The following is a 24999-nucleotide window of genomic DNA, read 5'->3' on the forward strand; positions in this document are numbered from 1 at the left end:
CCAAGATTGCACCACTGCACTCCAGCATGGTTGACAGAAAGAGACTGTTTCCGGAAAAAAAAGCCTTAATATGTTTCAAAAAAAAAATTTTTTTTTTAATAAAAATAGAGATGGGGGTCGGGTGCAGTGGCTCACGCCTGTAATCTCAGCACTTTGGGAGGCTGAGGCAGGTGGATCACCTGAGGTCGGGAATTCGAGACCAGTCTGGCCAAAATGGTGAAACCCCGTCTCTACTAAAAATACAAAAAATTAGCTGGGCATGGTGATGCGTGTCTGTAATCCCAGCTACTTGTGAGGCTGAGGCAGGAGAATCGCTTGAACCTGGGATGCAGAGGTTGCAGTGAGCCGAGATCGTGCCACCGCACTCCAGCCTGGACGGCAGAGTGAGACTCCGTCTCAAAAAAAAAAAAAGAGATGGGGTCTCACTATATTGCCCAAGCTGGTCTTCAACTCCTGGGCTTAAGTGATCCTCCCACCTCAGCCTCCCAAAGTGCTGGGATTACCAGCGTGAGCCACCACACCTGACTTCAATGTTTTTTATACAAGTGATATGTGCATGCGCTTTGAAAACTCAAGACAGAAGACAGGGTTGATGACTCAGAGGAAAACTCAGAGAGCTGACAGGGCTGGTAAGGAAAGGCTCCCCCTTCCCAAGTCACGCTCCTCAGAGGCAACGACTGGACTCTTTCAGCAGTTTTCTCCAATGTTAACCTCCATGTTTCTAAATAATACATACGTACATTTCTTTTTTGTTCATCAATTTTAGACATTATGAATTAACTTCCTACAATGGAAGGCAAAGCTTTCCCACCATCCAACTTCCCTCTCCCTTTCCCTCCCTCCGAAGTTACAGGGTAATTTAAGGGATATCCTGCGTGTACTGCCTACAGCTGAGCGGACCGTTCACTCAGGGCATCTCTGCCTACAGCTGAGCGGACCGTTCACTCAGGGCATCTCTGCCTACAGCTGAGCGGACTGCTCACTCGGGCATCTCTGCTTACTTATGGACGTCTCCTCCAAGTTCACAGTCCTCTTGCTGTTTGCTCGGTTCTGCACTTACCTACTACTGATTTCTCCCAAACTCTATGAGACTCTCCTGGCTCACTGCTGCTACTCTGGGATTCCTGTCCTGACCCAGAAGACGCCTCCCCACTCTCCTCGCCCCATACCTGTCTCTCAGCTCTAATTTGTCACCAGACTGGGCCACATTTGGGAGTGGGAGGGATGGGGCTATCAACAGTGATGCTGACACAGCAGGTGTGACCGGCACACCAGAAGCCACAGCAGCTTCTGGTGTAGCCGCCCCACCCTAAGCCCTCGGTTCCTTACAGGCAAGGCCCTGCTCAGGCTAGAACTCTCCTCCCCATCCCAGCACTGCTCCCCTTACCTGAGAGGACCTGCCTGACTACCCTAAATGAAGTACTGACCACCCCCTGATACAAGGACACCCTGGCTCCCTATCCTGCTTTATTTTCCTTGTAAGACCATCAAAGAGTTTCTGTAAACGGCCAGAGAGGAATTATTTCCCATGGCCCCTGCTGCAGCTGCTCAATGCTACATGAGATGTGGATGAGTGTGGATGTGTCTAATAAGACTTTATTGGTGGACACTGACACATGAGTTTCATGTCGTTTTCATGTGTGTAATAAAATATTCTTCTTTTGATTTTTTTTTTGAGACGGAGTCTCGCTCTGTCGCCCAGGCTGGAGTGCAGTGGCACGATCTCAGCTCACTGCAATCTCCACCTCCTGGGTTCAAGTCATTCTCCTGCTTCAGTCTTCCTGAGTAGCTGGGAGTACAGGCATGCACCACTACACCCGGCTAATTTTTGTATTTTTAGTAGAGACGGGGTTTCACCATGTTGGCCAGGCTGCTTTCAAACTCCTGACCTGAGGTGATCCACCCCCGTTGGCCTACCAAAGTGCTGGGATTACAGGCGTGAGCCACCATGCCCGAGCTTCCTTTGATTTTTTTCCCCCAACCATTTAAAAAGGTAAAGGTAAAACCAGCTGGACACAGTGGTTCACACCTATAATCTCAGCACTTTGGGAGGCCAAGGTGGGTGGATTGCTTGAGCCCAGGAGTTTGAAACCAGCCTGGGTAACATGGTGAAACCCCATCTCTACAAAAGAAATATAAAAATAAATTGGCCAGGCATGGTAGCATGCACCTGTAGTGCCAGCTACTTGGGAGGCTAAGGCGGGAGGATCACTTGGGACCGGGAGGCAGAGACTCCAGTGAGTTGAGATCATGCCGCTGCGCTCCAGCCCGGGCGATAGAGTGAGACCTTGTCTCAAAAAACTAAAATAAAAAAGAATATAAAACCATTCTTCACTCACAGGCCACAGAGAAACAGGACATGACCTGCAGGTTGAGGTTTGCTGACCTGAATGGATCTCCCACCTCCTGAGGCATCACCTGGGGACACAGCGGGCCATGTGCTCCTCGCAGAGCTGCACTGTGAGAAGCTGGGAGGCTGGCTCCGCCCCGTCCTCCCTCTTGCCCCAGGCCCATCCTTGCTCACCCTTCTGTCCTGACTCAAGGCCCTGAAGCTCCAGCCATCTCACCACACTGCCCCCTTCCTCTGTGTCATCTCCTAGCATCCTGGCCAGGGCTGAATGAACGTTTCAGGGAAACCTTTGAGAACGGACAGTACCACGAATGACAATCATGTAAGTCCTTCAAGCTGAAGACCTAAAGTGAAGCATGTCCCAGGACTGTGGGTCAGACACTGCACATCTCTCCTGCCTGGCCGTTCTGTGGCCTGGAGCCAACCCTGCTGACAGTGCTGCCTCATGCTGCAATGCCACCCGCATCTCTAGCATGGGATCCGTCTTTTTTCCCCAACATATTGCCACTCAAAACACTGACATATACCAACCTAAAATTTACTTATAATTCAGAATGAGAAAATGCAGGCACAAGACAGCCAAAACTCTTTTTTTTTTTGAGATGGAGTCTCGCGCTGTTGCCCAGGCTGCAGTGCAGTCACATGATCTCAGCTCACTGCAAGCTCCGCCTACCGGGTTCACGCCATCCTCCTGCCTCAGCTTCCTGAGTACAGTAGCCTCCAGGACTATGGGTGCCCGCCACCACGCCCAGCTAATGTTTTGTATTTTTAGTAGAGATGGGTTTCACTGTATTAGCCAGGATGGTCTCGACCTCCTGACCTAGTGATCTGCCCGCTTTGGCCTCCCAAAGTGCTGAGATTACAGGTGTGAGCCACTGCGCCCAGCCTTTTTTTTTTTTTTTTTAAAGACAGGATCTCACTCTTGTCACCCAGGCTGGAGTGCAGTGGCACAATCATGGCTCACTACAGACTCAACCTCCCAAGTTCAAGTGATCCTCCTACCTCAGCCTCCCAAGTAGCTGGAACCATAGGTGTACACCACCACATCCGGCTAATTTTTAAAAAAATTTTAATAGAGACAGGGTCTCACTATGTTGCCCAGGCTGGTCTCAAATTCCTGGGCTCAACTGATCCACCCACCTCAGCTTCCCAAAGTGCTGGGATTACAGGAGTGAGCCACCGCCCCCAACCTGCAAACTCCTCAACATCACACCCCATGGGAGTGCCCTCCTCACTTCTCACATGAGGTGGATTTTTATGGCTCGCTTCTTCACCAGAAATCCCCAACTCCGGCCATCCTCAGACACTGCCCGCGGCATCCCTGCAGTACTGCCTGGCGTACTGGCCCACCACAGCTTTGGTACATACTTGAAGCGGACCTTCTCCTCCATGTCCAGGGGCGGATCCTGTGTGATGAGGCTCACCAGCTCCTCCATGCACTGCTGCCTGCACAGGAAGTCCAGCAGCTTCTGGTTCTGAGCCTTACACTCCTGCAAGATGTCATCTTCATCCATTAACTCCTGCAGCGTCACATGCTCCTTGTCCAGCAGCTTGTCAACGTGGGACGTGGTGTTCAAGTCAAACTTCCAGAACATCGTGACGGCCGCGGAGCTGCAAGCGAGGGCAAAGGGGTCACTTCTCTCACCTCTGCAAATCCAGCTTCAGCAGCACTAGACCCAAGACCCAGAAGTCCATCCGCAGCATGAACACACACGATTCCCAGGGCTCAGGATGGTGATGCCCATCAGGAATGGTCTGGGCTCACAAAGTTTGCACAGACTTCCCAGCTGCTCGGCAGCTCTGAGGCTGCACCCCAGCTCCAGGACCTGCCTCTCCAGGTTCTCCTCTGGGCTAAGCCCCTCCTTTGCCCTCACTCCCCACACTGTCCCCCATCCAAAAGCATGCTCAACACGCTCCTCAGGGTTCTTTCTTGCTCTGTAGTTCTGTTCGGCGAATGCACCCCGGTGTCTCTCCCACGTGTCAGGGATGCCTTCTGTCCTGAGTGAACACCGGACACCTCCCCTCCAAAAGTCTCACATTTGTGAGCAAACTCAGCAAGTCAAAATCAAGACAGACGATGCTGCCCGACCCTGCGCTCACTCCTCTGCCACCCCCCAGCCACCGGCCCCTCCACTCATCGTCCCCATCTTGCTGAATCACACCCAGGGTTATCTCTGAAGCAGGCACCTCCTCACACGAACACCAACCGGGCACTAGGTCTTGCCACAGGCACCTGAGGAATCACCACTGATCCAGCCCCTCCTCTGCTTCCCAGACATCCTGGCTCTTGCTGTCTTTGTCTGGACAGACAGGGTTTGTCTGTCACTCTGTGGGTCAGACAATGTCACTAGGGTCTTACATGTCACTCTGTGGGTCAATGTCCCTAGGGTCTTACATGTCACTCTGTGGGTCAGACAATGTCACTAGGGTCTTACATGTCACTCTGTGGGTCAGACAATGTCACTAGGGTCTTACGTGTCACTCTGTGGGTCAGACAATGTCACTACGGTCTTACGTGTCACTCTGGGGGTCAGACAATGTCACTAGGGTCTTACGTGTCACTCTGTGGGTCAATGTCACTAGGGTCTTACGTGTCACTCTGTGGGTCAGACAATGTCACTAGGGTCTTACACGTCACTCTGTGGGTCAGACAATGTCACTAGGGTCTTACATGTCACTCTGTGGGCCAGGGCTGGTTAGCAATGAAGTTTTCACTATTCTGATAGAAAGTGAAAACATAAAGCCTACATCTTTAACAAAGTTAAAACTTTATGTGATTATAAATCTTTTCAATGTTACATGAAACATTATTTTTAAAATTATAAATAGTAGGTAGAATTTATCTTATCTAATATTTTTACTTAGAAAAATAAAAGGCTGACCACAGATGTAAATGCCCAGGTTTGTCTGTCTGTAAAGCCAGTGCTGCTCTAGGACCCCTGACATGGGAGCCTCCACCGTCCAGCCATACTCCCACAGCCTCTGGCTTTTGCTAATTCAAACTCACTTGATGTCTGCACATCTTCTCATCTCAGCTTCAAAACCTCTCCTGGTCCCAGATGCCCACTAGGCTACTTTCTACAGCATGCCACCAGGTCCTCTGGGCACCTCCTGGGTCTCCTGGACCCCATCTGCACTACAAGGACACTGCATTTTTCTTCCCATGCAAACTGCACTTTCCTACTTGTATCCTTCTGCACTGGTTCCGGAACCAGCTGCAGCTAAGGGTGTGGCCCTGCAGCCCCCAACCTATCCACACCACTGGGGTAGGCCCTTCTCATGGACTTAGATGTGAAGAGCCCAGAGGTGGAGCTCTTAAGGGCCCAAAATGAAGCTGCTTTGACTTTCAGCACAAGGGACTCCATATATACACTGATACTACACTCAGTTTTGATTCTGGGGTGTGGGGGAGTTCATTTTTTTTTTTTTTTTTTTGGTAGAGACAGGGATTCACTATGTTGCCCAGGTTGGCCTTGAACGGCTGAGCTCAAGCGATCTGCCCGCCTTGGCCTCCCAAAATGCTGGGATTACAGGCGTTGAGTCACCACACCTGGTCTGCATTCAGTTTTCCTTCTGGGTCTTAAGATCTTCCTTATTCTTCTTGTAAGGGGTGTGGATAGATATTTATGAGTGGTAGCAGCAAACTTCAGAGGACCAGAAATAATGATTCCTAAAAGGACTTTCAGGAAAAGATGGCTGCCTCCAAACACATATGGAATGCTCCTCTCTCCGAAATGCACTACGTCTCACATACCTGGATGACACACAACCCAGGAAAAGAAGCGAATCCCACCTTGTCAAGGCTGTTTTTTTTTTTTTTTCCTCCAAAATCAGAACTTGCAAGATAGGGCAGTTAGAGGTGACTTGTGGACAGTCCTGTTTCTAGCCACAGAGAAGACGGAAGGCTGGGTGGATTACCAGAGACCATCAACGAAATAGGATCCTGTTAGAAGAGTTTTTCTAGTAGGATCATTTAAAACAACCAGATTAATCCAAAAGACCAAAGCTAAAAATAAAAATACAAGGAGATAAGCAACAAAAACAGAGGAGATAAATTTAAAAAACCAGCAAGATACCAGACATAAATTCAACCATTTCAGTAAGTGCATTAAATGCAAATAGTCATTTCAATTAAAGATAAACATTGTCAGATGGGATTTTATTTTTAAAGATGGTGTTTCGCCATGTTGCCCAGGCTGGAGTGCAGTGCCACAATCATAGCAGGCTCAAGCAGTCCTCCCATCTCAGCCTCCCAAGTAGCTAGGAGTACAACCAAGCAACACCATGACCGGCTAATGTTTAAATTTTTTATAGAGATGGGGTCTTGCTATGTTGCCCAGGCTGGTCTTGAACTCTTGGTCTCAAGCGCCTTGGCCTCCCAAAGTGTCAGGATTTCAGATGTGAGCCACTGCATCCAGCCCGAATTTCTTTTTTTTTTTTTTTTTGAGACAGAGTTTCACTCTGTCACCCAGGCTGGAGTGCAGTGGCACGATCTTGGCTCACTGCAATCTCCGTCTCCCGGGGTCAAGCGATTCTCCTGCCTCACCTTCCTGGGTAGCTGGGATAACAGACACGTGCCACCATGCCTGGCTAATTTTTGTGTTTTTAGTAGAGATGGAGTTTCATCATGTTGGTCAGGCTGGTCTGGAACTCCTGACTTCGTTATCTGCCTTGGCCTCCCAAAGTGCTGGGATTACAGGTGTGAACCACCACACCCGGCCCTGAATTTCTTTTATTAGTTGACATATATTTAGGATTGTTATGTCTTTTTTTTTTTTTTTTTTTTTTTTTTGAGACAGAGTTTTGCTCTTGTTGCCCAGGCTGGAGTGCAATGGTGCAACTGGCTCACTGCAACCTCTGCCTCCTGAGTTCAAGCGATTCTCCTGCCTCAGCCTCCCAGGTAGCTGGGATTACAAGCATGTGTCACCATGCCCAGCTAACTTTTTGTATTTAGTAGAGACAGGGTTTCAACATGTTGGCCAGGCTGGTCTTGGAACTCCTAACCTCAGGCGATCCACCTGCCTCAGCCTCCCAAAGTGCTGGGAATACAGGTGTAAACCACCACGCGTGGCCTGTTATGTCTTCTTGATGATTAATTCTTCGATCATTTTGAAATGTCCTTCATGATCTCTGGCAATATACCTTGTTTTGAAGTTGGCTTTGTCTGATGTTAACATAGTACACCATTCTCACCATTCTTGTGACTCATGCTTGGTATATGTCCTTAACATCCTTTGACTTTCAACCTACTTGTGTCTTTATATTTAAAATGTTTCTCTTGAAAAACAGCATATGGGCCAGGCGCAGTGGCTCACGCCTGTAATCCCAACACTTTGGGAGGATGAGGCAGGTGGATCACTTGAGGTCAGGAGTTTGAGACCAGCCTGACCAACATGGTGAAACCCCATCTCTACTAAAAACACAAAAATTAGCCGGGTGTGGTGGTGCGTGCCTGTAATCCCAGCTACGTGGGAGACTGAGGCAGGAGAATCGTCTGAACCCGAGGAGGCAGAGGTTGTAGTGAGCCAATATTACACCACTGTACTCTGGCCTGGGTGACAGTGAGACTCCATCTCAAAAAAAAAAAAAAAAAGAAAAGAAAAAAAAAATCTCTGCATAACAAGAACACTTCTATGTTTCCATCACCTCTCCCCACATTATAAGAAACACTCAAAAATGATCACATCAGGCTGGGCACAGTGGCTTACGCCTGTAATCCCAGCACTTTGCGGAAGGTGGGCGGATCACTTGAGGTCAGGAGTTTGAGCCCAGCCTGGCCAGCCCCATCTCTACTAAAAATACAAAACTTAGCCAGGCATGGAGGCGCACATCTGTAATCTCAGCTACTCGGGAGGCTGAGGCAGAAAAATCACTGGAACCCAGGAGGTGGAGGTTGCAGTGAGCCAAGATTGCGCCACTACACTCCAGCCTGGGCAACAGAGCGAGACTCCGTAAGAGGCGTCCTTTAAGAGCTCCCTGCAATGGCACTGGTTCAGTTACAGCTAATTTCACTGTCAAAGAAACAGACTCCAGAACATTTACTAAGATAATATGGCAGACTTCTTTTTTCCAATTTTTCTCCTATCTGCACAACCACACCCTATCTATCCTCCAAAGAGATGCCAGCATCTTCCTGGTTGGCCCTACCTACAGGGAAGACCTTTCATTTCCTTCCCTACATGACCCCAAGGTCAGCACCGGCAGCATCTTCAGAACAAACAAGTGGTCATGGCCAATGGCTTGTCGGTTTAAGGCATTTCTGGTTACACCGGGAGTCTCCACAGAGCGTAAGGATTCCTCTCACATCCTGACTCCCATCCTCAGTGGTCCGTCTGGGATGTCAAGCACAGTATGATCAACATCTTCTAGATTCTTACCCAATGCTAAACGAAAGGAACTTGAAGTTCAGCTTCTTTACTTTTTCAGGATGGCATATCCGTCAGACAGAAGGTAGATTTCAACAGAAATGTTGCCCACATGACCATACAGTTCCATGAAAGAGCCCTTTAAAAAACAACATTCTGTGATAGAGACTGTTGCTAAGAGAAAATCAGAATCTGAAATGCCCTATTCACTGGCCACAAATCGATTGTGTTTTTGTTTTTGTTTTTTGAGATGGAGTCTCACTCTGTCCCCAGGCTGGAGTGCAGAGGCGCAATCTTGGCTCGTCGCAACCTCCACCTCCCAGGTTCAAGCAATTTTCCTGCCTCGGCCTCCTGAGTAGCTGGGAATACAGGCACCTGCCACCACATCTGGCTAATTTTTGTATTTTTATTAGAGACGGGGTTTCACCATGTTGGCCAGGCTGGTCTTGAACTCCTGACCTTGTGATCTGCCCGCCTCAGCCTCCCAAGGTGCTGGGATTACAGGTGTGAGCCACCGTGGCCGGCCCTTTTTAAAAAATGTATGTCTATTTTTGAGACAGGGTCCCACTCTGTGAGCCAGACTGGAAGGCAGAGGCCTGAACGCAGCCACAACCATCTCAAACTCCTGGGCTTAAGTTACCCTCCCGTCTCAGCTGCTCAAAGCAAACTCCTGGGCTTAAGTGACCCTCCCGTCTCAGCCTCTCAAAGTGCTGAAATTACAGGCATGAGCTACCTCCAGTATTTTGGCTTTTTTTTTGAGATAGGGTCTCGCTCTATTGCCAAGGCTGGAGTGCAGTGGTGGGATTTTGGCGCACTGCAGCCTCAACTTCCTGGGCTTAAGTGATCCTCCCTCCTCAGCCTCCCAAATAGCTGGGACTACAGGCATGCGCCGCCACACCCAGCTAATTTTTGTACTTTTATTGGTAGAGACAAAGTTTTTCCATGTTACCCAAGTTGGCTGTTTGTTTGTTTTCTTTTTTTAATCTTAAAAAATTTTTTTGTAGAGACCATATCTTGCCATATTGCCCAGGCTGGTCTTGAACACCTGGGCTCAAGCAATCCACCTGCCTCAGCCTCCCAAGGTGCTGGGATTACAGCATGAGCCACTGGCACCTGGCCACTGTTTTTCTTTTAAAGATTTATGATCAAAGTCCTAGCTCTGCAGTGTGACCTGAGGCTACTTACATGATCTCTCATGCCTTGATTTCCTCACCTATAAAATGCAACAATCAACATCCCCTGTGGTGAGGATTACTAAGTTATGCCACATAAAGGCTCTCGAGCAGTTCCAGCACATTTCATTATCAAAGACCCTCAGTGTAGAGATGGAAACAGAGATAAGGTCACTGTGCCCACAGAGGGCATGCTCCGTGGTGGCCCAACCTGTGCCCTCATACCTCTCGTCCCTCTTCCACCTTCAGGACATCACACTGTCAGCTCAACTGCAACGTGGTGGGAGAATTAACACCATGGAAATCAGCAAGTGCTACAAACCAGGAGGGTTTGTCCTCCCCAGAAAGCCCGTTGTTAAACATTTACCAACATACCACTGGACAGGCTGGATGCCTGATTTCCATTTGGCCTGAAAAAAAATGGCAACGTGAGCCCATGAAGCACAATGAATATTTGTACAACCAAGGAACAAACAAGACTATGTCGATCCTGGGCACAGTCCACTGAAAAAAGACCAGGGAAAAAAGTCTAACTTTAAAAAGGGGGTGGAGTGGGGCAAACAGGTTAAATAAAAATCCAAAATCAGAAGTGAAAAGAGGCCAGGCACATGGCTCATGCTTGTAAAATCCCAACAACTTAGGAGGCCGAGGTGAGGAGGTTCACTTGAGCCCAGGAGTTCAACACAAGCCTGGGCGACACAGCAAGGCTCCAGCTCTATGAAAAAACGTTTAAAAAATCAGCTGGGCATGGTGGTGTGCACCTATAGTCTCAGCTACTCGGGAGGCTGAGGCAGGGGGACTGCTTGAGCCCAGGAGGCTGAGGCTGCAGTGAGCTATGATCGTACCCCTTCACTCCAGCCTCGGTGATACAGCAAGACCCTGTCTCAAAAATAAATAAATGATTTTAATTTAATACATAAATAAAGGCCGGGCGCGGTGGCTCAAGCCTGTAATCCCAGCACTTTGGGAGGCCGAGACGGGTGGATCACGAGGTCAGGAGATCGAGACCATCCTGGTGAACACGGTGAAACCCCGTCTCTACTAAAAAATACAAAAAACTAGCCGGGCGAGGTGGCGGCGCCTGTAGTCCCAGCTACTCGGGAGGCTGAGGCAGGAGAATGGCGTAAACCTGGGAGGCGGAGCTTGCAGTGAGCTGAGATCCGGCCACTGCACTCCAGCCCGGGCGACAGAGCCAGACTCAGTCTCAAAAAAAAAAAAAAAAAAAAAAAAATACATAAATAAAGTTCTCAAAGGCTGCTTCTTCCCAAAACCAGTAGCAAGGTACTGCGGAAGAGCAGGGCAGATAGGAAGAGAGGGCCTGGATCCACACCCTCCACCTGTGTGACTGCAGGCATGTGTGGGAGAAATTCTACTTGTCTCCAGTTTCCAGTCTCCGTTTCTTCAACAGAATGGAGGTCAGCTGGGTACATGGCCACCCTCCTTCAGCCTAACTTTTCCAGCCTTCCTTACAGCCAATTATCGTCATGTGATTAAACTCTGGTCAGTGGGTTGGGAGTAGAACTGACACTGGAACCTCAAGCTCTTACTGTTGTGAGCTTCCTTGGTTCTGATTTTTCCACCTGGCGGGAAACCAAAAACCATAAAGACCCTTTTAGATCCACGAGGGGAAGCCACAAGCTGAGGAAGGCCACCTGGTTGACCAAACTGTTAGAGGAGAAAGAAATGTGCTTGCATCTTGCTCAAGCCGCTGTTCTTTGGGACCTCCTTTCTGCAGAAGCTCGGTTTGTACCTTATTACAATTTGAGCAAGGTTCTTTACCTCCCTGAGTCTATGGCTTGAATAAACAACCACTTCAAAACTCATGTTAACACTTAAGGCTGGCCGGGCGCGGTGGCTCACGCCTGTAATCCCAGCACTTTGGGAGGCCGAGGCGGGTGGATCACATGGTCAGGAGATCGAGACCATCCTGGCTAACACGGAGAAACCCCGTCTCTACTAAAAAATACAAAAAATAAGCCGGGCGTGGTGGCGGCGCCTGTAGTCCCAGCTCCTCAGGAGGCTGAGGCAGGAGAATGGTGTGAACCCGGGGGGCAGAGGTTGCAGTGAGCCGAGATCGTGCCACTGCACTCCAGCCTGGGCAACAGAGCGAGACTCCATCTGAAAAAAAAAAAAAAAAAAACTTAAGGCCAGCCGTAGGGGCTCACGCCTGTAATCCCAGCACTTTGGGAGGCCGAGGCAGGTGGATCACCTGAGGTCCGGAGTTTGAGACCAGCCTGGCCAACGTGGTAAAACCCCATCTCTACTAAAAATGCAAAATTAGCTGGGTGTGGTGGCGGGTACCTGTAATCCCAGCTACACAGGAGGCTGAGGCAGGAGAATCGCTTGAACCCAGGATGCAGAAGTTGCAGTGAGCCGAGATCGTACCATTGCACTCCAGCCTAGGAGACAGAGCAAGACTCCATCTCAAAAAACAAAACAAAACAAAACAAAAAACTTGGCCAGGCACGGAGGCTCAAGCCTGTAATCCTAGCCCTCTGGGAGGCCGAGGCGGGTGGATCACAAGGTCAGGAGATCGGGACCATCCTGGCTAACACGGTGAAACCCCATTTCAGCTAAAAATACAAAAAATTAGCCGGGCATGGTGGCAAGCACCTGTAGCCCCAGCTACTGAGGAGGCTGAGGCAGGAGAATGGCATGAACCCAGGAAGTGGAGCTTGCAGTGAGCCTAGATCGAGCCACTGCACTCCAGCCTGGGAGACAGAGCAAGACTCTGTCTCAAAAAAAAAAAAAAGCTGGGCGAAGTGGCTCATGCCTATAATTCCGGCACTTTGGGAGGCCGAGGCAGACGGCTCACCTGCGGTCAGGAGTTCAAGACCAGACTGGTCAACATGGTGAAACCCTGTCTCTACTAAAAATACAAAAATTAGCTGGGCATGGTAATCCCAGCTACTCGGGAGGCTGAGGCAGGAGAATTGCTTGAACCCGGGAGGCAGAGGTTGCAGTGAGTCGCTGTGCCATTGCACTCCAGCCTAGGAGACAAGAGCGAGACTTTGTCTCAAGAAAGAAAAAAAAGGCCAGGCGCGGTGGCTCAAGCCTGTAATCCCAGCACTCTGGGAGGCCGAGGCGGGCGGATCACGAGGTCAGGAGATCGAGACCATCCTGGCTAACACGGTGAAACCCCGTCTCTACTAAAAAATACAGAAAACTAGCCGGGCGCGGTGGCGGGCGCCTGTAGTCCCAACTACTCGGGAGGCTGAGGCAGGAGAATGGCGTGAACCCGGGAGGCGGAGCTTGCAGTGAGCTGAGATCTGGCCACTGCACTCCAGCCTGGGGGACAGAGCGAGACTCCGTCTCAAAAAAAAAAAAAAAAAAATCCCTGGCTGGGTGTGGTGGCTCATGCCTGTAATCTCAGCATTTTAGGAGGCCGAGGTGGGTGGATCACCTGAGTCAGCAGTTTGAGACCACCCTGACCAACATGGTGAAACTCTGTCTCTACTAAAAATAAAAATCAGCCAGACGTGATGGCGGTGCACGCCTGTAATCCCAGCTACTCGGGAGGCTGAGGCACACGAATCACTTGAACCTGGGAGAGAGAGGCTGCTGTGAGTCTAGATTGCACCACTGCTCTCCAGCCTGGGTGACAGAGTGAGATTCTGTCTCCAAAACAAAACAAAACTTAATCCAAGTGTGGCAGTATTGAAAGGTAGGGCCTTTAAGAGGTAATTGGATCGTGAGAGCTCTGCCCTCAAGAATGGATTAATCCATTCGTGAATTAATGAGTTATCATGGGAGTGGAACTGGTGGCTTTATCAAAAGAAGAGGTTAGGTACGGTAGCTCAGGCCTGTGATCCCAGAACTTTGCAAGGCTAAAGGCAGGAGGCTCACTTGAGGTAAGGAGTTTGAGACCTGCTAGACATGGCAAGACCCTGTCTCTATGGAAAACAAAACAAAACAAAATTAGCTGAGCATGGTGCTGCGCACCTATAGTCCCAGCTACTCAGGAGGCTGAGCGGGGAGGATCGCTTGAGCCCAGGAGGTTGAAGCCGCAGTGAGCCGTGATTGTGCCACCGCACTTCCAGCTTGGGCAACAGAGTGACACCTCATCTCTTAAAAAAAAAAAAAAAAAAAAAAAAGGAATAAAGACCTGAGCTAGTACATGAACACACTCAGCTCCCTTGCCACGAGACACGCCACTCTGGGCCACCACAGTGTCCCCAGCAACAAGAAGGCCCCCACCAGATATGCCTCTCAACCTCGGACTTCTCAGCCTCCATAACTATATGAAAGAAATTTCTGGCCAGGCGCAGTGGCTCACGCCTGTAATCCCAGCACCTTGGGAGGCCGAGGTGGGTGGATCACGAGGTCAGGAGATCGAGACCATCCTGGCTAACACAGTGAAACCCCGTCTCTACTAAAAATACAAAATAAAATTAGCCGGGCGTGGTGGTGAGCGCCTGTAGTCCCAGCTACTTGGGAGGCTGAGGCAGGAGAAAGGCATGAACCTGGGAGGCGGAGCTTGCAGTGAGCCGAGATCGCACCACTGCACTCCAGCCTGGGTGACAGAGCAAGACTCCGTCTCAAAAAAAAAAAAAAAAAGAAAGAAAGAAAGAAAGAAATTTATTTTCTTTATAAATTAACCAGTTTCGGGTATTCTAAACAGCAGAAAACAGGTTAAGACACTGGGCTTCATATAAAATAATATTTTCTTCAAAAGGCTACAGGAGTTACATAACGCACCTGGCATATTTTCAGTGCCCATCAAATCATACTTGAATTCACTAAATGAGTGAAAGAAGGGATGTGATGTCACTAATACGCATGAGCTCAAAAGTGTTCATCCTTCTCCTTTTTTTTTTGAGATGGAGTCTCGCTTAGCCGCCAGGCTGGAGTGCAGTGGTGTGATCTCAGCTCACCACAACCACCATCTCCCGGGTTGAAGCAATTCTCCTGTCTCAGCCTCCCGAGTAGCTTGGATTACAGGCACCCGCCATCATGCCCGGCTAAATTTTTGTATTTTAGTAGAAACAGGGTTTCACCACATTGGCCAGGCTGGTCTTGAACTCCTGACCTCAGGGGATCCGCCCACCTCGGCCTCCCAAAGTGCTGGGATTATAGTCAGAGCCACCGCACCCGGCCTCATCCTTCTCCTTTTTAAGTTAATTTTTAACACCCACCCTCTCATTTCCCAGAGGCAGAAAGATAACAGCCCCATATGGCTGCAAGAAAGAAGGAAGCTGAGGAGGCTAAGTCCTATATATTCTCCATCATAAACAAGAAGGCCCAAGGAACTCACAGAAAGCAAAGAGAGAGGGAACAAGACACGCCTGGGGGTCAGGACTTAATTCTACCTGGCGCTCCTTCCTGGCCACCACTTACCAAAAGAGAAGCAATCTCTCTACTATGGTAAGATGCTATTCTCTGGTGTGGAATTCTATATTTGGGAAAACGTGGGCAATCCTAAAAACAAAAATTAAAAACTAAAAAATACAGTCAATTCTTTACCCAAACAGCAGAATAAGACTTCCAAAAGGACTCATGATGTAAACACATTCTCAACGAGACCAGGACCACCGGAAAAACCAGCACACTTGGGCAAACCAGGGCTGATGGGCACCTACCAATACGAAAATACCAGCATCTTAAGATGTTTGACACGTGGAATGAATTGGAATCCTTCAGTCATATCTTGAGGATTCGTGGACCCCTTCGTTTTCATATAATTTCAAAATCAGGCTGGGTGCGGTGGCTCATGCCTGTAATCCCAGCACTTTGGGAGGCCAGGGCAGATAGATCACATGAGGTCAGAAGTTTGAGACCACCCTGGCCATTTCTACTAAAAACACAAAAATTAGCCAGGTGTGGTGGCACATCCCTGTAATCCCAGCTACTCGGCAGGCTGAGGCAAGAGAATCACTTGAGCCTGGGAGGCAGAGGTTGCATTGAGCTGAGATTGTGACACTGCACTCCAGTCTGGGTGACAGAGTGAGACTCTATCTCAAAAACAAAAACAAAAACAAAAACAAAACAACAAAAAAAAAGGCCAGGCGCAGTGGCTCACGCCTGTAATCCCAGCACTCTGGGAGGCTGAGGCAGGCAGATCACAAGGTTAAGAGATCGAGACCATCCTGGCTAACATGGTGAAATCCCATCTCTACTAAAAATACAAAACATGTGCCGGGCGTGGTGGCAGGCGCCTGTAGTCCCAGCTAGTCAGGAGGCTGAGGCAGGAGAATGGCGTGAACCCAGGAGGCGGAGCTTGCAGTGAGCCGAGATCGCGCCACCGCACTCCAGTCTGGGTGACAGAGTGAGACTCCATCTCAAGAAAAAAAAAAAAAAGAATTGACTGTATTGTAGCTTTGGATCATTTTGGATTTTCTACATATACAATAGTATCATCAACGAATAATAGTTTCTTCCTTTTTAATTATTTTATCTCTTTATCCTCTTTTTCTGATTTATTGGGCTAAGACTTCCTTCACTATTCTCAAGTGGTAAAAGCACGTGCCCTGTCTTCTTTCCATTTTCACAGGTTAAGTTTTCAATATATTATTATTTAATGGTTGCTAAAAAAAACTGTTGCAACTTTTCCTCACAAGAATAAAGGAAGGTCCACTATTTTCTCTTCACTAATTTGGAAATTGTACACTGTTTCTATTCTTACAATAATTCCTTAGAACTTGTAAACTGCACTTATTAAAATCTACAGCTAATCCCTATCCTAGTTTGCTGTGGTTTGGATATGGTTTCTTTGGCCCCACCAGGCCTCATGTTAAACTGTGATGCCCAGTGCTGAGGTGGGGCCTGGTAGGAGGTGTTTAGGGTATTGGGGCAGATCCCTTGTGAATGGTTTGGTGCCATTCTTGAGGGAGTAACAGAGTTCTCACTCTTTTTTTTTTTTTTTTGAGACAGGGTTTCATTCTTGTCACCCAGGCTGGAGTGCAATGGCGTGATCTTGGCTCACTGCAACATCCACCTCCCAGGTTCAAGCGATTCTGCTGCCTCGTCCAGCTAATTTTTATATTTTTAGTAGAGATGGGGTTTCACCATGTTGGCCAGGCTGGTCTCGAACTCCTGACCTCAGGTGATCCACCCGCCTCGGCCTCCCAGAGTGCTGCGATTACAGGCGTGAGCCACCATGCCCGGCCAGTTATCATTCTTAGTTCCCAAGAGAACTGGTTGTTGAAAGAGTTTGGCACCTTCTCTTTCTCTCCCTCTTTATCACCACGGGGTCTCTACAAGCTAGCTTTCCTTTGGCTCCCCTTGAACTTCCGCCATGAGCAGAAGCAGTCTGAAACTCTTACCAGAGCCAGAACTGTGTCAAATAAACCTCTTTTCCTTATAAATTACCCTCCCTCTGGTTCCTTTATAACAACACAAATGGACTAAGACACAGCTACTACAAAGACTGGAATGTTTTAATTTCATTTACTCTCCTTCATGACTTACATGTTACTATTTTCATATATGATGCAATTCTACCTTGATTTTACCCCATAGATATTATTACATTACTAACAAATTAGTGGGGTGTTTTGGAGGGGACAGGGTTTTGGTCTGTCAGCCAGGCTGGAGTATGGTGGTGTGATTACGGCAATATCAACTTCCAGGACTCACATGATCCTCCCATCTCAGCCTCCTAAGTATCTGGGACCACAGGAATGTGCCACCATGCCCAGGATTTTTTTTTATTATTGGTAGAGACAAGGTCTCCCTATGTGGTCCAGGTTGGTCTCAAACTCCTGGGCTCAAGTGACCCTCCCAAAGTGCTGGAATTACCGGCAGAAGACACTGCACCCAGCCAATGTTAATTTGAATTTTCTCACATATTTGCTTTGCATTCTTCTTTGAATCTCAGTTCTTCCATTTAGGATCAGTTTTCCGCCTAAAGTCCATTCTATTTCTTATTTTATTTTGAGACAGGGTCTCATTCTGTCACTCAGGCTGCAGTGCAGTGGTGTGATCTTAACTTACTACAACCTCCACCTCCAGGCTCAAGTGATCCTCCCACCTCAGCCTCCCAAGTAGCTGGGACTACAGGTGTGCACCACCGCTCCTGGCTAACTTTTGTGTTTTTTTTTTTTTGTAGAGACAGGGTTTCACCATGTCACCCAGGCTGGTCTCAAGCTTCTGGACTCGAGCAAGCCACCCTTCTCAGCCTCCCAGAGTGCTGGGATTACAGGCCTGAGTCACCGCGCCTGGCCCGTTCTTGAGAATTATATTTAGTAAAGGACTGTGTCTTACCCTGTTTCTCTGCTATAACAAAATATCTTAGACTGGGTAATTTATAAATGACAGAAAATTATTTCTCAAAGCTCTGGGGGATGGGAAATCCAAAACCAAGGCAGCAGCAGATTCAGAGTGTGATAAGGACCTAATTTTCATAGATGGTGCCTCCACTGTGTCCCCACATGGCAAAAGGGACTAACAGACTCCCTCAAGCCCTTCTACAAGGCACTAATCCCATTCATGAGAGTGGCCCTCACAACCTTATCATCTTCTAGGCCTCACCATTTTTTTTTTTTTATTATTAATTGGGACAGGGTTTAACTCTTGCTCAGGCAGGAGTGCAGTGGTGCAATCATGGTTCACTGCAGTCTCAATCTCCTGGGTTCAAGTGATCCTCCTGCCTCAGCCACCCAAGTAGGTGGGTCTACAGGCAGGCTCCACCATGCCCAGCTAATTTTTTTTCTTTAGAGAGAGAGAGTTTCACCATGTTGCTCAGGCTGGTAGGCCCCACCTCTTAAGACTATTGCATTGGGGATTAAGTTTCAATATGAATTCTGGAGGGACACAAACATTCAACTACAGCAGATAATTTTTTTTTTTTTTTTTTTTTTTTTTTGGAGACAGAGTTTTGCTCTTGTTGCCCAGGTTGGAGTGCAGTGGCGCCAGTCTCAGCTCAACACAACTTCCACCTCCCAGGTTCAAGCAATTCTCCTGCCTCAGCCTCCCAAGTAGCTGGGATTACAGGCACGCACCACCATGCCCGGCTAATTTTGTATTTTTAATAGAGATGGGGTTTCTCCATATTGGCCAGGCTGGTCTTGAACTCCTGACCTCAGGTGATCCACCTGCCTCGGCCTCCCAAAGTGCTGGGATTACAGGTGTGACCCACCACGCCAGCCTACAGCAGATAATTTTTTTGAAAGATAATTTTTCCTGATATAAAGTTAGAAGTCAGGAATTATTTTACTTTCAGCACAATGAAAATATTACTCCACTGGTTTCTGGTTTCCATTGTGGCACTTAAGAAGTCAGCCATCATTCTTACTGCTGCTCAGATAAAGTTGATCTGTCTTATTAGTTTATTTTAAGATCCCTCTTTGTCTTTGGTGCTTTACAGTTTTACTCTCCTTCGGCTAGCTATAAATTTTCTTTTTATTTATCCTGCTTACCATTCAGTTGTCTTCTCAAATCTGTAGACTTCTTTTGAGACAGTCTCGCTCTGTCACCCAGGCTAGAATGCGGTGGTGCAAGCTCGGCTCACTGCAACCTCTGCCTCCCAGGGTCAAGTGATTCTCCTACTTCAGCCTCCCGAGTAGCTGGGATTACAGGCATGCGCCACCACGCCCAGCTAATTTTTGTATTTTTAGTAGAGATGGAGTTTTGCCATGCTGGCCAGGCTGGTCTCAAACTCCTGACCTTGTGATCCTCCCGCCTGGCCTAAATCTGTAGATTTCTTTCACTGATTCTGAGAAATTTTAGTCTTTATCTTTCCTAATAATAAATCTGCCTCGTTCTCTCATTTCTCTTTACAGAACATTAAGTAAACACTCATTAGACATCCCCCCTCGATGTCCCATGTTCTAGTCAGTTTCCCATCATTTTCTCTGTGCTTCATTCTGGGTAATTCCTTCTGACCTGTTTTCTGGTTCAGTGATTTTCACTTCACTGTACATATTTTTTTATTAAACCCCTACACACTGAATTATTATTATTATTGAGAGAGGGTCTCGTTCTGTCACCCAGGCCGGAGTGCACTTGCACATTAATGGCTTGGCCTCCTGGGCTCTAGTGATCCTCCCACCTCAGCCTTTCAAGCAGCTGGGACTACAGATGTGCACCACCACAGCTGGCTAATTTTTAAAATTCTTTGTAGAGACAGGTTTTCACCATGTTTCCCAGGCTGGTCTTGAACTTCTGGGCTCAATTGATCTCTCTGCCTCTACCTCCCAAAGTACTGGGATTATAGGCATGAGCAACCATACCTGGCCTGAATTCGTGATATTGGATATTTTATTCTTTATTTCTAGACGTTCTATTTGCTCCTTTTTCAAATATTCTAGATCACCTTCTATTGTTTCCTACAAATATTTTTATGTTATTAAATATTTATTTCTTTAAAAATAGGCCAGGTGCAGTGGCTCACGCCTGCAATCCCAGCACTTTGGGAGGCCGAGGCGGGCAAATCACGAGGTCATGAGATCGAGACCAACCTGGCTAACACAGTGAAACCCCATCTCTACTAAAAATACACAAAATTAGCTGGGCGTGGTGGCAGGCGCCTGTAGTCCCAGCTACTCGGGAGGCTGAGGCAGGAAGATGGCGTGAACCCGGGAGGCAGAGCTTGCAGTGGGCCAAGATCATGCCACTGAACTCCAGCCTGGGCAACAGAGTGACACTCCATCTCAAAAAATAAAATAAAAATAAGAAGCACACTCAGCCAGCATGCTGGATCACACCTGTAATTCCAGCACTTTAGGAGGCCAAGGTGGGCAGATGGCTTGAAGCCAGGAATTCGAGACCAGCCTGGGCCACATGGCAAAAACCTATTTTTACAAAAAATACAAAGAATTAGCCAGGTGTGGTAGTGTGTGCCTATAGTCCCAGCCACTCGGAAGGCTGAGACAGAAGGATCACTTGAGCCCAGGAGGCAGAGGTTGCAGTGAGCCAAGATCACACCACTGTACTCCAACTCCAGCCTAGGTGACAGAGTAAGATCTTCTCACGCACACACAAAAAGCACACATTTTAATGGTCTGTTTCTAATAATTCCAATACCTGAAGTCTTTGAGAAAGCGTTTCTACTGGTTTTTCTGTTTTGAGTGCAGTGGCGTGATCTCGGCTCACTGCAAGCTCCGCCTCCCGGGTTCACGCCATTCTCCTGCCTCAGCCTCCCGAGTAGCTGGGACCACAGGCGCCCGCCTCCGCGCCAGGCTAATTTTTTGTATTTTTAGTAGAGACGGGGTTTCACCGTGTTAAGCCAGGATGGTCTCCATCTCCTGATCTTGTGATCCACCCGCCTCAGCCTCCCAAAGTGCTGGGATTACAGGCGTGAGCCACCGCGCCCGGCTTCTGGGGGGTTTTTTGAGACAAGGTTTCACTTTGTCACTCAGGCTGGAGTGCAGCGGTGCAATCACAGCTCACTGCAGCCTCCAACTCATGGACTCAAGTCATCCTCCTGCCTCAGCCTCTCAGTCTGCTGGGATTACAGGCATGAGCCACCATGCCTGAACTGTACTGGTTTAACTCAGGGTGGCTTATTTCCTTGTGTGCTTAGTCATTTTTGTCTGTGTACTATTTTTTTTTTTTTTTTTTGAGACGGAGTCTCGCTCTGTCTCCCAGGCTGGAGTGCAGTGGCCGGATCTCAGCTCACTGCAAGCTCCGCCTCCCAGGTTCCCGCCATTCTCCTGCCTCAGCCTCCCGAGTAGCTGGGACTACAGGCGCCCGCCACCTCGCCCGGCTAGTTTTTTGTATTTTTTTAGTAGAGACGGGGTTTCACCGTGTTAGCCAGGATGGTCTCGATCTCCCGACCTCGTGATCCGCCCGTCTCGGCCTCCCAAAGTGCTGGGATTACAGGCTTGAGCCACCGCGCCCGGCCTTGTCTGTGTACTATTAATCACTGTCCTTAAAAAATAACTGCAGGCGGATCACCTGAGGTCAGGAGTTCAAGACCAGCCTGGCCAACACAGTGAAACCCCATCCTTATTAAAAATACAAAAATTAGACAGACACACGCCTACAGTCCCAGCTACCTGGGAGGCTGAAGTAGGAGAATCACTTCAACCTGGGAGGCAGAGGTTGCAGTGAACCGAGATTGTGCCACTGCACTCCAGCCTGGGTTACAAAGCAAGACTCCACCTCAAAAAAAAAAAAAAAGAGAAAAGAAAAGAAAAAGAAATCTGCAGGGATTCTTTGTATCTTAGGATGAAGGTAACTTCTTCCAGCGAGGTTTTATCTCTGTTTCTGTCAGATGACAAGGTAGAAACACCTTGAATTAAATTCATGCCTGATTTCCCTTAACTACCAGGCAATGTAACCTGGGCTAAAAAACCTCACAAAGGCCAATATATAGCCACAATTCTCAGACACAGGTTTTTTCCCTTTTCATCTTTTTTGTGCTACATTTAGTAAAAAGACAACCAGGCGGGGACACGGAATGGTGTGAGGCACATGTGTCTCCAGTCTGCCCTCACACCTTGAGGATACAGCCCTTCAGAGCTCCACCAGTGTGGGGAGGGTTTCCTTTAGGTTATTTACCTTGAGAGGAATGGAGCTTAACTACTGTTCTTTTCACCCTGCAAATCCTCTAAACTCAAAGCCCCACTTTGTCTACATCAGCAAACGCCCTCAAGGCAAAAGCAGACTCCATTCTACCGTGTTTAAAGGTGTTTAAATTACCTTTCTACCTTATTTTCAGTCAGATTTTGATCGAAAAGTTCCTTGCTTTTTTGTCAGTTCTTTTATTTATTTTTTTTAATCTAACAATTGTGGTTGTTTTTCTGGGGTGGGGTGGGGGAGTAGAAGGTAGTCTAAATAACCTAGCCTAACATTCCCAAAAACATAAAACCTTGCCATTTTTCTTGCAAAATGTATTTGATAACACGATTCTATAATGAAATTTATGTGCTCTCGTCACTTTGAGGAATTATTCTACTCTTTACTGGCTTCCATTCATGCTGATGAGACATGTTGTCAACCTAGCTAATGTTCCATTTTAGGTAATCTGTTTTTTAACTTTTACCTTAATATCTTCTTCTTTTTGTCTTTGGTGCTATACCACTTCAGTGTGTGGGTGTGGGTTTGTTTTTTTCTTTTTCTTTCTGAATTTTTTTTTTTTTTTTTTGAGACAGAGTCTTGCTCTCGCCCAGGCTGGAGTGCAGTGGCTTAATCTCAGCTCACTGCAACCTCCACCTCCCACCTTCAAGCAATTCTCCTGCCTCAGCCTCCGGAGTAGCTGGGACTACAAGTGCTTACCACCACGCCCGGCTAATTTTTGTATTTTTAGTAGAGACGAAATACAGGATGTTAGCCAGGATGGTCTCGATCTCCTGACCTTGTGATCCGCCCACCTTGGCCTCCCAAAGTGCTGGGATTACAGGCGTGAGCCACCACGCCCGGCTGGGTTTTTTTTCTAAAAATACTGATTGGAACATACTGTGATTCTTAAACCTATGAATTTATGTCTTTTATTAGTTTCTGAAAGTTCAAAGTTATTAATACTTTGAATAATACCTCTCTTCAGTATTCCCGAATTTTTCATTCGAGAATTCCAACTACGTATTTACTACCATCACTGATCTCTCAGGGCTGCACTTTGGATAATGTCTTCCACTATGTTTCACTTTACTAATTCCATCTTCATCTATGTTTAATCTGTTTAATCCATATATTGAATTTTGGTGGGTTTTTTTTGAGACAGGGTCTGGCTCTGTCACCCAGGCTGGAGGGCAGTGGCACGACCTTGTCTCGCTGCAGCCTCCACCTTTCAGACTCAAGCCAGCCATCCGCCCAGCCTTAATGCATCAAAGTGTTCACAGAAACTATACTTGGCCAAGCACGGTAGGTAACTCACACCTATAATCTCAGCACTTTGGGAGGCCAAGGCAGGAGGATCACTTCAGCCCAGGAGTTCAAGGCCAGTCTGGACAACACAGTGAGACCCCATCTCTAAAAAAGTTTTTTTAATTAGCCGTGGTGGGCTGGGTACGGTGGCTCACGCCTATAATCCCAGCACTTTGGGAGGCTGAGGCGGCTGGATTGCTTGAGGTCAGGAATTCAAGACCACCCTGACCAATGTGGTGAAACCCCGCCACTACTAACAACACAAAAATTAGCAGGTCATGGTGGCTGGTGCCTGTAATCCCAGCTACTTGGGAGGCTGACACAGGAGAATCACTTGAACCCAGGAGGCGGAGGGTGCAGTGAGTCAAGGTCGTGCCATTGCACTCCAGCATGAGCAACAGAACGAGACTCCATCTCACACACACACACACACACAAATATATATATATATATAAAATAAATAAATTAGCCATGGTGGTGCATTCCTATAGTCCCAGCTACTCAGGAGGCTTAAGTGGGAGGATCCTTTCAGCCTGGGTGTACATGGCTGTGGTGGGCTACAATCACACCACTGCACTCCAGCCTGGGTGACAAATAAATATAAAATAAAGAAATTATATTTATTCTAATTCATCCAGCATCTAACTGAACTGCAATGGAGAAGCCTCGTAAGAGTATCTAATACTGCTGGAAGCAGAGGTCCTTCCCTCCCTTTTTCATTTTCTACATAACTGTGTGGCTTGAATGGCAGCTGTGACCGTGTATATGCTGTATCTCACATGTTCCCCACAAATGAGACAGAATATATACCTCATTACATACGTGCAAAACTGTTCCCATTTTGTCAGAATTAAACTTTGGGCCGGGCGCAGTGGCTCACACCTGTAATCCTAGCACTTTGGGAGGCCAAGGAGGGCGGATCACAAGGTCAGGAGTTTGAGATCACCCTGGGCAATATGGTGAAACTCCATCTCTACTAAAATTACAAAAATTAGCTGGGCGTGGTGGTACGCGCCTGTAGTCCCAGCTACTTGGGAGGCTGAGGCAGAAGAATTGCTTGATCCTGGGAGGCGGAGGTTGCAGTGAGCCGAGATCACAGCACTGCATTCCTGCCCGGGCAACAGAGTGAGACTCCGTCTCAAAAAAAAAAAAGAATTAAACTTGGGCTTGGAAAGACCAAGTAACTTGCTCAAAAACACACAGAGCATCTCAAAACTAGACACAGGAGGATCAAAAAACACCAAAAGAGACCATGAATACATCTTCTATTTTTTTTCTTTTTTTTTTAAACAGAGTCTCGCTCTGTCGCCCAGGCTACAGTGCAGTGACACAATATTGGCTTACTGCAACCTCCACCTCCCGGGTT

General features: G+C 47.8%; 1 protein-coding gene across 50 annotated transcripts in view; it reads right to left on the bottom strand.

Moving 5' to 3' along the window:
* The window catches only part of PPP6R2 (protein phosphatase 6 regulatory subunit 2), a 99832-nt gene that overhangs the window by 44554 nt on the left and 30279 nt on the right, over nt 1–24999 (bottom strand). For 27 of the 50 annotated variants that reach the window (XM_074003396.1, XM_074003393.1, XM_074003388.1 and 24 more), the window contains exon 3: nt 3719–3961. Coding sequence is in view for 28 of the 50 variants with exons in the window: in XM_074003375.1 (XP_073859476.1) it covers nt 3719–3945 (227 nt within the window). In the remaining 22 variants the exon portion in view is untranslated. Of the gene's footprint in view, nt 1–3718; nt 3962–6143; nt 6294–8727; nt 8855–24999 lie in introns of all 50 variants that reach the window. The other 23 variants (XM_074003397.1, XM_074003389.1, XM_074003386.1 and 20 more) reach the window with 2 other exon arrangements.

This window comes from Macaca fascicularis, chromosome 10, assembly GCF_037993035.2.
Source record: "Macaca fascicularis isolate 582-1 chromosome 10, T2T-MFA8v1.1".
Classification (NCBI taxonomy): Eukaryota; Metazoa; Chordata; class Mammalia; order Primates; family Cercopithecidae; genus Macaca; species Macaca fascicularis.